Source organism: Phyllopteryx taeniolatus, chromosome 3, assembly GCF_024500385.1.
Source record: "Phyllopteryx taeniolatus isolate TA_2022b chromosome 3, UOR_Ptae_1.2, whole genome shotgun sequence".
NCBI classification, from domain to species: domain Eukaryota; kingdom Metazoa; phylum Chordata; class Actinopteri; order Syngnathiformes; family Syngnathidae; genus Phyllopteryx; species Phyllopteryx taeniolatus.
In genome coordinates, this window is record NC_084504.1 from 4,545,108 (window position 1) to 4,559,572 (window position 14,465).

The following is a 14,465-nucleotide window of genomic DNA, read 5'->3' on the forward strand; positions in this document are numbered from 1 at the left end:
TTCTGCACAATTTGGTCAAAATGTGTTCTGGTCTTCATCTAAAGTCTGTTTAAACTATCCATCCATTTTACGTACCGCTTATCCTCACTAGGGTCGCGGGTGTGCTGGAGCCTATCCCAGCTGACTCTGGGCGAGAGGCGGGGAACGCCTTGAACTGGTCGCCAGCCAAGCGCAGAGCACATATAAACAAACAACCATTCGCACTCACATTCACACCTACATATACATATATGTATGTATATAATATGTCCAATTTGGTAGGCTATCAAGAGTGAGGAAGAGTTCTGCCTCCTCAACTCACTGGTCCTTCTGTCTTGCGCTACAGTTGAGAGTCGACATTTTCCAAAGGAACTACCTGAGGAACATTCCAGGCATCCGATGGTGTACGCCAGGGCAAGAAGCACTGAAGCAGTCTCAATAACGGTCAGGCGCCGAGCGCTCTAATTTAGACACGTCGAGCATCTTGGTAATGACGCTCCAGCCAGGCAGGCTCGCAACCTCCTCCTCCTGCCGGTTGGCGACACTGCTGGGGATGTCCCAGGCTCTCCTAGATGTCCCTGGTCACAGCGTTCTGGCTTATCCACCCTCATCCACCAGGCACAAGACTGAACCTTATTTCGGGAGATGGTTGCTACGGCTGAGCTTCGGCCAGGCACTCACTAGACTAGTTGACTAGTAGACTAGACTAAAGCATATAGCGAAGTCCCCAAAATGTCATGTTCGACTCCTTCACCGCGACTCCTTGGCAACCCGACTAGTCTGCAAGAGACTCCTGGAGACATCACGCAAGCAGCGTAGACTCTAGTTACCATGAGGTCACCAACTAGTCTCCAGGCTAGTGAGATAGGGGTTTTAGAATTGTGGCTGGCTGTGAAATGGCTAACTGTTAGCCAGTCTGCATTTTGGCTGCCTGGGCGTCAGTTGTGGCCATGCACCTATTGCATGAATGTGCTTGTTACTGTTTGTTCAATAAAGCAATTGCAAGTGCACCAGCATTTACTTTAAGTTTATCCTTCTACGGGTGGAGGGATTAAAATTTGTTCTAACTGGTGGTGGTAGGCGATAATCAGCTGACGATGTTGACTTTTTTGTTGAGGTGCAGTTGTGTAAGCCAGTTCTGCATTGCAGTGACACATTGCATTTTATCTTTTGAGTGTTTGGGATCATTTCAAATCCCAAACTTCGGACATTGTCATTTGTCTTTTAGGCACTGTTTACTCCTGGCTTGCACTAATTGCTATGTGAACCTGTAGTATATAGTCCAAGTGGAAAAATTATCAACACAAAATCCTGCGATATGCCCCCCCAAAAAATATGCACTATAAAGTTAGATATGTAGGCTACGTTTTAAGAATCTCTGATACAGTAAGACCGCAAATAGTGACCCATGAACTGGCAAGGGACGACTACTGTAATTCATTAACTGTTGTAGCTAATGATTTAAGTTACATTTTAACACTATTGTTATTATTATAAGTATTAGCAGAAGTTATCCCTGTCAGTATTATTAACTACTCATCTATGGAAAACAACAAAACACTATTTAAATAATCCCTTAAAGGTGGAGTTGGCAATATTAGAGAAAGAACTAGTGCTGAACTTTGGCTTAGTTTCATAGCCAAGATTGTTGAGAAAGTTATTTTTAATCAACTCAGCAATTTCTTGAACTTAAATGGACTTTTTGGGTGACTACTGCCTGTCTCTAATACATCAGATAAGATGTCACTTGTAAAGATTTATAAACTGTGGCAAATTGATTCCCCACTCTCACAGCCACAGTGTCATGTGAGTTTATTTTCCACAACACTAGCAAGCCAATGGAGCAAAACAGGGAGTAGCACTCTTAACAGAGAGAATAGACGAGCAGCATCACTTGACAGGACCTAAAATTAAGTCGCCCAAACGCCTACCGATGATGATCTACGAGTGGAATGACAAACAATTGGTATCTTTTCTGCTGAAACTACTTCACAGTAACTTCCAGTAAATATTCCATCTTCTCTTCTGTCATCTTTTCAGAAGAAAGTATCACAAACTACACAAGCAGCGACGGTTTCTGGTATGTGCAATATGTGCGGCTGCGCAAGGGCGGTATTTCTGGGAGAAATTCTACATGTAAATGTTTCCTATTGGCATCATAAATGATTGGCTTTTGTATGGGGAATTTCCCCCCTTGGGGACTCAGTGGCTGTAGAAGAATGTGAGACGGTGGGTGTGTGCTTGGGGAATGATGGGAATTATAGGTATTTATCATAAACTGGATGGAGAGGAAAAGGTCCAAAACATCAGGTATGCAATTTTGAAAGAAGAAACGAGCAAAGATGGAGGACGGTATCTATGAACACAGCTTGATTCTTAACGATTATAGTTGTATTTTGAGAGGAAGCATCGTTCCAACTTAAACCGTCAACCTCTCATGTCATGTTTTATTAGCCTAGTGGTTTGTAATGTCTCTTTTATTTGCTTTTCGCCAAGATACTTGACTACTTAGATGCTTGTTTTCTTTTTTTCCAGTTGAAATGAACTGACATTGGATAGAAAACTTTTTTTTTTTTTTTTTTACACCAAAAAAGGCAATTGTCAAAAGACTTCTCACCTGTTAATCAGACTCTTGCAGAGACACAAAAACAAGCATTTGAAGCTCGTGAGCAATCATTTTAGCAAAGGCTATGAACAGACATTATAAGGACTTGTTTTTTAAAATTGTATTTGACTCCTTGTTTTTAAGACTTTGCTGGATTATTTTTTATAATTCAATGTATTTTAGAGAAAACATAAGGTCCACTCCTGTGTTTTTCTGTGCGAGTATACGTGCAGTTGGTGGTGGCTTGGGAGGAGAGATGGGGGCTATCTCGCCATTCAAGCCAGGAACGCCACTGTACACAAGGAATTTGAAACGAGTTACTTAAGTGGCTTTTCGTCATCTTTATTGAAGATAAACGGTGGAGCAAACATCAGCTCACAACGGTACAAATAACTGTAGAACACACCGAACAGGTCTACTGAGGTGCACTTTGGCAGATCAGTGAAATGCTGACACCACAACATAAGAAGACAGTTCGAACTTTGGTGTAGAACTTTTGGGACGTTCCAAATTTTAAAGAGTTGCATTATTAACTCTGCTCTGCTTACAGTGACAATAACGCTTCCCTATTCTATTCCATTAATGCTCACAGCTACACAAACAACTTCTTGGTTTGGAACTGCTCTCGTAAAAAAAATTCCTCAATTACATTCTGTTGGTGTTGTCTGGCATGGACGCAATCACAACACTACCACTCACCACAGTCCTTCAAGCACATATGGCGGCAGTTTAACAACAAACACTTCAATATCCAAAGAAAGACACTTAAGGAGAAAACTGAGCTTGACCCTGTGACCAGCCCGTCATCTCGAGTCTGGTCCAGGAAATGCAGCGTGTTGGCCATTCAGGTTCGTGTTAGTTTGTCTGGGGGCATGAATCCTGCGTCTCCCAGAGTTCGGAGGGCCACCCGGCCGCTGGGGCGGATGGTGAGCCACGTGATGCTGCCGTTGTTCAATCCCATACGTAACCAGCCCTCAGGTGGAAACTGCAAGGCCCTGAGAACAGAGGATTACACATTCACTAAACAGGAAGTGGGCTGCACACTGTTGAATAAGAAACATATAGTATACATTGAATTTACACACAGACAATATATATAGACAAATGTCATTCCATTAGGTACAAAAGCACCGTCTAACCAAGAGCTGCATCTAAAAATCTGTCAAAAGGTCTTAAATTAAAAATATACTACTCACAAAAAGTTTGGGATTCTTGGCTTTTTGTACTATAACCTTAAGAGATTAACTTAATTTGACTTTTTCTAAACGTTTTCTTTTTAGTAAATATGGGGGATAAGTTCTGTGTATGTTTAACATATACTGCATATACTCGGAACTTGCTCTAGTGCCCGATGTAAAGCTTGAGTCCATCCTCCTACACGCTCGCCCCTTTACTATTATTATTGTGTTTTGTATGTACAGCATTTTGCGTGTCAAGAAAAGCACTATACAAATTTGATTTTTATTGTTGCTATTATTATTTTGAATGCACATCTGACGGTTAGACGTGCACTAAAAAGTTACAAATAAGTTCACCTATAAAGGTTATAGTACATTGTTAGATTTATCCTGAAATTTCACCCAAAAGGCCAACTTCTCTAAGCAGTGTACTGTACATCCATTATTGTGGTTGGAGTTTATTACATTGCTTATATTATTGGGCCACATGAGGGGGGCACCATTATCACGCCCCGTCATACTGTAATTTCTTTTTCCCCATTGTTGCCACCCATTTAGTCCACACTAGTAGCCAGCTGCAGCGTTCACCTTACAATCTCAAAAACACGTCACTTGAATGGTCTTTTTAAAAAATGAGTAATTGAAACAAAAACAGGAAGTTTGTCCTTAATGTGCAACCAAAAACACACAACACAGTATGGAAAGAAAGATAACTTTGCATCCTGAGGAGCTCTGCCTGAAAATATTAACAAAATACTGTATCTTTCCTATTCTTATGTTACAAAACAAATTCCATATTATCAGTGTGCTTATAGTGTTGTAACTAAAGTATTCTGATACAATAGTTTTCCTAGTAATCCATTTTTACAATAATGTACTGTATTACAAAAGTCCAAAGAATACACAGCAAATTCTTTAACCGATATTCAATTGAATACACTACAAAAACTCAATATTCAATGTTCAAACTGATGACCATTCTTTTATTTATTTATTTTGGCAAATATTCTCTCATTTTGAATTTGATGACTGCAATATGTTCCAAAAAAGCCGGGACAGGGGCAACAAAAGACTGGCGAAGTTGAGGAATGCTCAAAAACACCTGGTTGGAACATCCCACATGTGAACAAGTTAACTGGAAACACGCGAGTAGCATGTTTGGGTATAAAAGGAGCATTCCCCAAAAGGCTCAGTTGTTCACCACTTTGTGAACAACTGCGTGAGCAAATAGGCCAACAGTTTAAGAACAACGTTTCTCAATGTACAATTGCAAGGAATTTAGGGATTTCATCATCTACAGTCCCTATCATAGAATCTGGAGAAATCTCTGAACGTAAGCGGCGAGGCCGACAACCAACATTGAATGTCCGTGACCTTCGATCCCTCAGAAGGCACTGCATCATAGGCATCCGTGTGTAAAGGATATTGTCACATGAACTCAGGACCACTTCGGAAAACTAGACTTTACACCGATCCGATCGACATCAGCCGATAATTAGCATTTTATGCCGATCGGCTTTAATGTTATAATTTGCCGATCCCATTAAGTATGTCATTGATCGGCTCCGCAAAACACATTTACTCCGCGTCGCCATCGTGCAAAGTAGATTTGAATCCAAACGCTAGTTCATTTCTAGCCTTGTCGCGTGTCTTCTGACGTAGTACTGTAAATATCTGACGGCCAATAAAGTTATAACTTGACTTACATATGATCTGAAGTGACCTCCCCTTCTTAATTAATATGGTTTAATATGACATTCATTTGTGAGTCAAGGCAGGTAAATGACTACATTTGGCAATACAGTGTATTTTTACCTGTGGTTGTGTAATATTTCCGATGAGAATTGATACAATGCTAACATGCTAACAGTTGGTATCCTAACAGAGCAAGATAGCAACCGAGAACAAGGACAAAGCCAAGAAGGTATTTACTTACAGTACATGTACGATGGTGCTTCTACATTGAAAATCCTAATTAGTCGGAATAATATTGAGGATGAGTCAAATTCTTGAGTTCTCATTAGTGCAATAAGGCGATACATTCTCAGCAAGCTGCACAGACGCACTGGGCAAACTCAGCAGATGGCACAAACCTGCAGACAAAGTAGCGGATGACATTGGCATGGCACACGATGATCTCGTAGCTGTCCTCCTTCTGCTTTGGGTCTGCCCGGTGGATGTAGCGGCGGAAGGCTGCCTCGATGCGTGCGCCATCCTCATGGTACTGCTGGAGGACGGCAGAGAGGTTGAAAGCCACCGTGACATATGGCGAGAGTGTTCTCTGTTAGAGCCCCTTGGTTGTTGCGGTCAGTGTACATGACATTGCTGCCTGTTGTCAGGAAAATTTGTGAACTTTGGTTTCAAAAGGCGCTCAACGGGATTTCTAGACTCTGGCATGTTCCAACTTGCATACAAATTTGAGTTACGGTGGAGGAAATAATCCGGGCTCCACAGTAACTTTTGCATTAGTAGCACTGGTGCGACCAACTTTTTCAGTTGGTCGCACCATTTTGTGAGGAAGTACAGCATGACCATGGCAATACCAAAGTTTCGGTGGATAGTGACTCGAGATATATTTGAAAAATATGTTACTGTTAACCAGAGGTGGGAACAAGTCTCAAGTCTTTGCCCTCAAGTTCCGAGTCAAGTCCCACGTCGAGACAGGCAAGTCCTGAGTCAAGTCGCAAGGTCTTACACTTTGACTACCGAGTCCTCTCGAGTCATTTTACCAACAAAATAAAAATAGATTTTACTATATATAACATGTATTTAATTCATATGTATATATTATATACTGCATTTATAAATTTTATACATTTTAAAATTCATATTCCCTTATCAAAACAAATTTGATAAACAAGTGCATTGAACCTTTATAAGTGACATTAAACAGACCTGTCACAAATAAGTATTAGCATTCAGTAGTGCTGCAATTGGTAATCGAGTGTTCTATCGGAACAATAAAGTATAAGGATAAGATCTATTTTTGCTTGGTTAAAGAGCAATTTTGAATACATAAACGAAAATGAGACATTTCACTTAATAATGCATGACCAACTCGTTTCCGCTTTTAGATAATCAACAGTATTTTTCTTAAATTCACATTGGGCATATTGCAGGAAACTGCATTTTCTTGACTACAAAAACAAACATACGAGACTTACAGCTGCACAATACCCACAATGCAATGTAGATTTATTTAATTATTTTTTTTGCAATAATTAACATCCTTATTGTGATGTCAAATGTTGTTTTTGGTTCTGTGTATGTTCACAGTAGTTTTTGGAAACTATACCCTATTTACAGTGAGGCAAAAAAGTATGTAGTCAGCCACTGACTTTAGAGAACTTTAAGTTCTCCCACTTAAAAAGATGAGAGAGACCAGTAATTTTCAACTCTTGTTGCCGGTTACGTGCGCTTCGCGTTTCCGCTGAGACCACAACCAGGGCCTTGTCCCGCAGCACCTCAACACGAAAATACAAAAGGCCAGTGCAACAAATACGACACTGGCTGACCTAATGAGCAAAAATGTTGCTTAAACGTAATAGTAGCAAAAGAGGATGTCTGTTCCAGAGGTGGGTAGAGTAGTCAAACATTGTCCTCAAGTAAGAGTACTGTTACTTGACAATAATGTGACTCAAGTAAAAGTAAAAAGTAGTCCTCCCAAAAAGATTACTTAAGAGTAGACGGTACAAAGTGAAATTATTACTCAAGTACTGAGTAAAGCGTGAGTAACTTCTGCTTATTATTTTTTGTTAGCACAGCATGAACATCAATAAAATAAATAAATAAATAAATAAAATAAAAGAAAATGTGAAAGTGCAAATTCTGATGTTGTGCGCGCGCGCGCGTGTGTGTGCGCGCAGTCAAAACTCCAGAAAAACATCTGCAATATACTGCACGGTGTTTTCTCAAGGTGTTTTAAGTGAGCTGAAACATCCACGTTTGGGCAGACAGTGTAGAGTAATATTCTCAATTACATCCGTGTGTGGATGGTGAATGTGTGGAATGGATCGAGTGCCAGCGCTCAAGGAGTACGCAACAGCCTATGATGACAGCGACTGCGACCCCCCAGGAAAAACTCATTGGATCTATACGAATCACGCAAATGGCGCATTTTGAGTTCAAAACGGCGTATTTCACCGAAAGGCGACTGATTTGCATATATGCTGTTAACATAAACCTACCATTAAAATTATACACCACTCATGTCTTTGTCAGGAGGTGAATTTACAAAATCAGTGAGGGGTCAAATAATTATTTCCTCCACTATACATTGGCGCCATTGGAATGGAACTCTGTTGTAAACCGAGGCCCACTTGAATGGAACATATTGAGACATCTGAAAGGTCTGCGTAATCTCTATAATACAGTGGACAGCGACTATTCGCGGGGGCTAGTGACTGGGCCGGACCGCAAATAATGAAAAAAAAAGCAAACAAAAAAAAAAAACTAAAAGAAAAAGGAAAAAGAAAAAAAAATATTAAAAATTACAATACAAAATACAATTAGGTGAATCCACACGTGCCAACACGTAAGTATATGTGTACTGTACTGTATAGCAAAGATTCTGTTATGAAATTAGCACAACTTGAAAGTCAACCAGAGTCAAGCAACTGATTGCTTTCAACGATAGAGCTTCCACTGAATTATTAAGCCATCTGTCCATTTAATAGAATGGCCCAAAGAATGACAGAGAAGCATCAAACGTTTCCATTCTGGCACTGTACTCTCCCTTTGGTCCATTTCTACTACAGTGTACTGATGGTTTGGCCTACTTTGGCTCAGAGCCTTCAGCTAAGAGTTTAGACAAGCACTTGACATGACAATCGCAGAAACATGGGCCACAGAATACTAAGGCAGGGTGGTTGGGGGGGGTGCTTCTCTCACCACAGCGTCAGGCTTCCAGTGAGTGACGGGCGGAACTGGCTCGATGGGCGCGCCCTCTCGGAGCAAGTCACAGCTCAGCAGCTCCACGCCTAATGCCAGGAGACCCCAAGTGGATGAGAAGAAAATACATCAGGTTGCCAAAACATAACCTCAACGGTGATATGAGCATGTGTTGAAAGCTGTGCGAATTTTCTCCACTACCTGGAAGGTGTTTGCTGATGATGTGTGCCGTCTCTGTGGCTCTGGCCATGCTGGAGTGGATCAGAACATCGTATTTCAGTCCGAGTGCTGACAGACGATGACCTGTCAACTCGGCCTGCTCTCGACCTGATGAGACACATGGGAGGGTCACTGGGAAAGAAAAGTAGACAATGCCTGCCCACCAAATTAAATGTTATTTTCTACAACGGGGGCTAAGAAGTATTACTGTCAGTAATACTATAACAGGATTTTAATAACTGGCGACTTTAATTTGCATGTTGATAACACCTCGGATCAAATTTCCAGAGAATTTTTGAAACCTTTTAAGCCAGCCGCATGGACTTCGAACAGCATGTCACAAAGCTGACTCACAACACAGGACACACCCTGGATCTCGTCATAATGCACAGCTTGTCAATTGGTGTGTCCTTTGTGGACGACCTGGCTGTGTCTGAGCACTACTGTGTGTATTTTAACATTGCTAGTTTTAACCCTGAGGAGGCCCCAGTGAGAACGGTTAGGAAACACTACTTCACTTCTTAAATGGCTGCAAATTTTATTGAGATTTTACTGAGCACCCCTGCTGGCATACTACCTGTACCATGGGTTTTTACTGTTGACAATTTTAACAGCATATTAAAGTCAACACTGAACTCTGTGGCCCCACTTCTAACTAAAACAATAAAACTAAAACCCACACCACCGTGGAAAAATGGCAAAATCAAAACATTAAAATGAAATTGCAAGAGTGCAGAGGGGAGGTGGAGAACAAGAAAATTGACAGCTCACCAAGAAATATTCCGTGACCATCTCAAAACCTACAATAAAACAGGCAAGAATCTCCCATTCCTCAATACTCATCATGAACAACAAAAATAATCCCAGTGATTTTCACCACCTTCATCCATTTAACCAACACCAATTTTAAAAAAGCTCCCATGACACCATCAGGGGCCCTCTGCAAGGACTTTGCAAACCATTTCAGAAAACAAGATCGATAGTATCAGATCCAGTCTTTTATATCAGAGCGTGATTTTTAACACACCTGAACTATCGCTTTTACTTGAGACTGGAGAGCTTTGCCCTGATTGACGCAAGGACCCTTAGTCGAGCTTTCTCCCAAGTAAACCCAACAACCTGCCTTTTCGATTAAATTCCCACGTCACTTTTAAAAACATTTTATGGCGTCTTTGAGGAACATATTTTAAATATTGTGAATTATTCTCTTCGGACAGGTGTCTTCCCCACTGCTTACAAAATGGCAGCGGTGAAGACCCTCCTGAAGAAGAGTAATCTAGACCCCAATTTTACCAACGTGTATCCAATTTACCGTTTTTAAGTAAAATATGAGAAAAATTGGTTCTTAACCAACTTAATTGTTTCTTAAATGGAAACAACATTTTAGAGAAATAAGACGAACCATAGTACAGAGACAGCCCTTTTAAAGATTTTGACGAAATCAGGTTCATTGCAGATTCATAGAAACTCACTGTTTTGGTTCTACTGGATCTCAGCGTTGCCTTTGATACAGTAGATCATAACATTTTATCTTAAACAGACTACGAAACCTGGTCAGCCACTCCGGTAACGTTTTTAACTGGTTTAGCTCTTATCTCACAGATCAGTTTATTTGTAGGTTTGGATATACATTCCTCCAGAATGCATAAAATTTAGTGTGGGGTGCCCCAAGGGTCAATTTTAGGTCCAATTCTTTTTAATCTGTACATGCTTCCCCTTGGGGACATCATCAGGAGACACGGTATCAGCTTCCACAGTTACGCAGATGACACACAGCTGTACATCGCTGTGTCTCCTGATGACACCAGGCCAATTGATATCCTTCTTAAATGGACTTTAGATATTAAGTCATGGATGGCAGTGAATTTCCTACAGCTCAACCAGGACAAAATAGAGGTTTTAGTTATCGGTCCTGAAGGCAAGCGAGAGAAACTTTAACCAAAACTACAAGATTTTAAACCCTCACGTGTTAAAAACTTTTTCACTCTGAGCTTACTTTTTTTCCACATATCAAGAATGTAACAAAGATAGGTTGTTAGCTGATGTGGCAAATATGACGTTCACAATGCAAGGCACCATTACCATCAGATGGGCACCGTATCATTTTCAGTGGAGAGCAGATGGCAATATAAACCCAAAATGGCTGCCCACTGAGATGGTTGAAACTTCTAAGTAATTCTTATTCCACAATTATTAATATTAATCAGAATACCATGTTTAGACTAGTGTGGGCACAAATAATCGATTTCAGAAAAGAAAATTCAAGGGTTTAATTCCCCTTTAATGAGAGAGTTTCCACCGAACGACTCTAGTGGACTTACAATGACCTCTCTGCCAGGCAACTTAATAGCTCTCCCCCTTTTTTGCATTCCAAAAGAATGATACCATACGTGGTTTGGGGCGTGCCTCTAACTTGGAGCATAAATAGTCGAGTTTTACACACAAACACTGGCGAGTGCGCCCTAACTAAGCATTGTTGCATGAGCTGATGAAGCCTGCTCAGATGAGAGGCGTGACGTCTCGATATTGATGTGTTATTATCCCAAGTGACATGAAGCAGACCCAATGGAGTGAGGACGCGCTCCTTGTCGCTGCTCCCGCTCAGGTTGTACTGAGAGTGTCTGATGAGGAGGATGTTACGCGTGGCTTTTGGTTTGCCATTGTCCTGCTCTGAGCTGGGATCTTCAGTTGCACTCTCCTTCTTCTTGCCATTTGACAGTGTTGAAGGTTCTCTCCTGCAAACAACACAAGAAACCTTTTCTCATCAAGTCAACTGAAACCAGTGGTTCTCAACTATTGTCGCAGTGGGACCCGAGTTTTCCTATTGTGGGCAAGTCGTGATACACTTATAAAGTTAATAATGAAGAAAATCTGCTCTTCAAAAATTACCTTTGAAAACACATGTATATCACATGAGACACTGCATATTTCTTACACTAATGCGCGCCGTTAGTAAGCACCAAACAACGTCTTGCGGCACCGTAAACCGAAGTCCCCTTGAAATATTTTTAGTACAATTCCGCGACCCACTTTTTGGATCCTGACACAGGAGTTGGCTTAAACGATGGCTGACACCAATAAAGCGCAAATTGAGAATTATGTTTTACAAAAAACAACATGAACTACTTTTAAAGTGCTGCGATTGGCCGGCGACCCCCTAAAATAGGTGAGTCTGATCTTACTTGTCCCAGTTGACGTCCCACGCGTGTCCAGTCGGCGCTGGCGTGATGCTCGTTGACGTCCACGCCGGCTGCGCGGCTTGAAGCGCGGACAGTCTAGACCAGCGACCGCCCGCCTCGGTTCTTCTCTCGCCGAAATAGCCGCGAGAGTCGGCAGCGGCAGCCGCCAGCACCAGGGCGGCAGAACCTCCGGCGAAACCGCAAATAAGTTTGAGAGGTTTCCTGTAAGCCATCCCGTTAGCCTTCCGAGCTGCTAACGAATGCTAGCAAATTAGCTCAACTCAACGACTGTTTCTTGAACGCTCCCCTACGACAGACTCGATTTAAAAGTCAAACTCGGTTTGCAGTTAATATCAGATGAGCTAAGGGACATCCAAGGCGTCAATATAAAATAATAATAATAATAATAATAGAAAAACAATTTAAAAATACAGCAGCACACGAAATACAAAAGCTAATCTTTAGCAGGTTGCTTTACACGGTACGGCAGCCCTATTGGGTCAAACGCGATTCGCGTCATCAGCGAATTGCGTGTGAATGCTATAAATGCACTGACAGTCTGTGGGAATGAATTGAATTGTTGAACTTTAAAATGTAAAATGAGTATAATAATAATAAGGTAATGAGATGTTTTTTTTGTGTGGGTGCAATAACAAATGCTCAGCATTCACACTGGCCAATTCAAACGGTGGGTGAATCACAAAAGTAATATTTTAAATGGCCACTTGATGGCAGTCTTCTCCAAACAATACTTTTACAGAACGGCAGAAACTGCTCCGTGCGCCTGAGAATTATTTAGGAATAGTGTACATAAATTAGTAGCCAGAATATCCACTAAAATCAAAGTAAACAAGAACGAACTGGACTAAACGAGGAGGTCTTTTTGTTTGGTTTGAAGTATTTCTCAATATGTCCCGATTAAAGCTGCAAGAATGTTGAACTCCTCTGTTTTTGCTCGCCAAGGGGACATTAGCTTGTGAATTGAGTTCGGTATTGCCGCTTGCCGACTGGAATGCAGCGCCGCCTCGCTCGCACGGAGACGTTTGCGTGGAGGCTCCGCCTTTTCTCGCGGTCCAAGTGAGCTCACCAGTGGGCTGGATTGGAAGGGTGGGATTTCCAGGTTTTCAGTCACAGAGCTGTTCCTGCCTCCCGGGATCGATGCAGCTTCAGCGCTAGCAAACACTGGACTGATTGTACCGGCAATAGCACCAGAAAGGGGACACTGGATCTTTTTTTGGTTTGTTTTGTTTTGGGGTTTTTTTCTCTATATGCTATTGCACCCGGGATAAACAATTAAGGAATGTGGAAATTACAGAATGCCCACCAGCGCTGGAAAGAGATTTAAACCCACCAAATACATCCCGGTGTCCACAGCAGCCGCTCTTCTTGTGGGATCGAGCACTTTATTTTTCGTTTTCACGTAAGTTGCACGTTGCATTTTTTTTTGTATTTGTTTTTTTTTTCTTCTCGCGAGTGCATGCGTCTGTTGGGGTTTGCACGCGTGGATTTGAGTCACTAGGGTGGAAATAATTCATTGAAGTAAATCTGCCACAGCGGAGCTTAGCATTGGGCTTTCGAGTTTGCCTTGCAAAAGCCTCCAGTGGTCATTCAGTATTTGTACTACATGGCCAAGACAAAACTTGCTTGTTGAAGAGAAAAACCCATCGGATATGAGTTCCGTGCTCCAGTTAGGCCTCACAAACTCACTATAAATTGAAAAACGAAAAAAACAACAACTGTTCTTTTATCTTGCAGGCCACAGTGTTAAATCCACTTATTCAGAATGGTTACGACTCACTGACAATGTTTCAAGAGTTTAAATAATCCTTGCAAATGTTAGCTGTGATGAATGGGTTTCCTGTATTTTGACTGAGGTTTTAGTCATTTTTGCTTTCCAGGTTTTGAGTCCATGTAAATCAAGGATGTACAAGACTGCAACAAAAAAGTATGACCTCTCAGCATCACAATCATATTTGAGACACACGCACACACACTCAGTAGGATGCAAGTGTACGTCATGTTTTGGCTATGGTGTATTGGTCCAAGCAGTAAAGCCAATAAAGGCATCCAAACTCAAAACCTTAAGGAAACATTAACCAATCTTCATCATTTCATGTGCCGTTGATAGGTGAAATGGCTCATTGTTATTCCTCCCCATCCAATGCACGTGGTAGAAGATGATCTGCAGCTGCATTTCCCCTCTGGAATTCATTTAATAGAAATTCACATTTCTTGAATCATGGCTGCTAGGAGTCATGATTTGTGTATTTGAAAAACGAAACTGTTGACTGTATTGTTTGTTGAATGCAGGAACAAGTGAAGACGCTTGATCTGGACCCCTTCTGCTTTTGCACTCTTCAGGTCAACGCTTGAGACTGAAGCAAACATATGGTGCGTGCGGCTTCTGCAGGTAGC

General features: G+C 41.4%; 2 protein-coding genes across 8 annotated transcripts in view; one reads left to right on the top strand and one right to left on the bottom strand.

Moving 5' to 3' along the window:
* Positions 1-2,905: 2,905 nt before the first annotated feature.
* On the bottom strand, positions 2,906-12,811 carry pgam5 (PGAM family member 5, serine/threonine protein phosphatase, mitochondrial). 2 transcript variants are annotated; one of them, XM_061766558.1, is made up of 6 exons: positions 12,054-12,811; positions 11,434-11,606; positions 8,854-8,979; positions 8,653-8,741; positions 5,856-5,986; positions 2,906-3,579 (listed from the first exon to the last, which is right to left on the bottom strand). In XM_061766558.1, exons 1-6 carry the CDS (start codon positions 12,281-12,283, stop codon positions 3,429-3,431), a joined length of 900 nt encoding a protein of 299 aa, XP_061622542.1. In that variant the 5' UTR covers positions 12,284-12,811; the 3' UTR covers positions 2,906-3,428. The 2 variants fall into 2 exon arrangements, with proteins under 2 accessions (XP_061622542.1, XP_061622541.1); XM_061766557.1 differs by having other exon boundaries at positions 5,856-5,989.
* The window catches only part of zdhhc8b (zinc finger DHHC-type palmitoyltransferase 8b), a 75,326-nt gene continuing 72,878 nt past the window's right edge, over positions 12,018-14,465 (top strand). The window contains exons 1-3 of one of the 6 annotated variants that reach the window (XM_061766548.1): positions 13,342-13,470; positions 13,949-13,995; positions 14,412-14,441. In XM_061766548.1, coding sequence (XP_061622532.1) covers positions 13,973-13,995; positions 14,412-14,441 — 53 coding nt within the window. In that variant the 5' untranslated portion in view covers positions 13,342-13,470; positions 13,949-13,972. Of the gene's footprint in view, positions 12,038-13,169; positions 13,471-13,948; positions 13,996-14,360; positions 14,461-14,465 lie in introns of those variants that run through there. The other 5 variants (XM_061766551.1, XM_061766552.1, XM_061766553.1 and 2 more) reach the window with 5 other exon arrangements.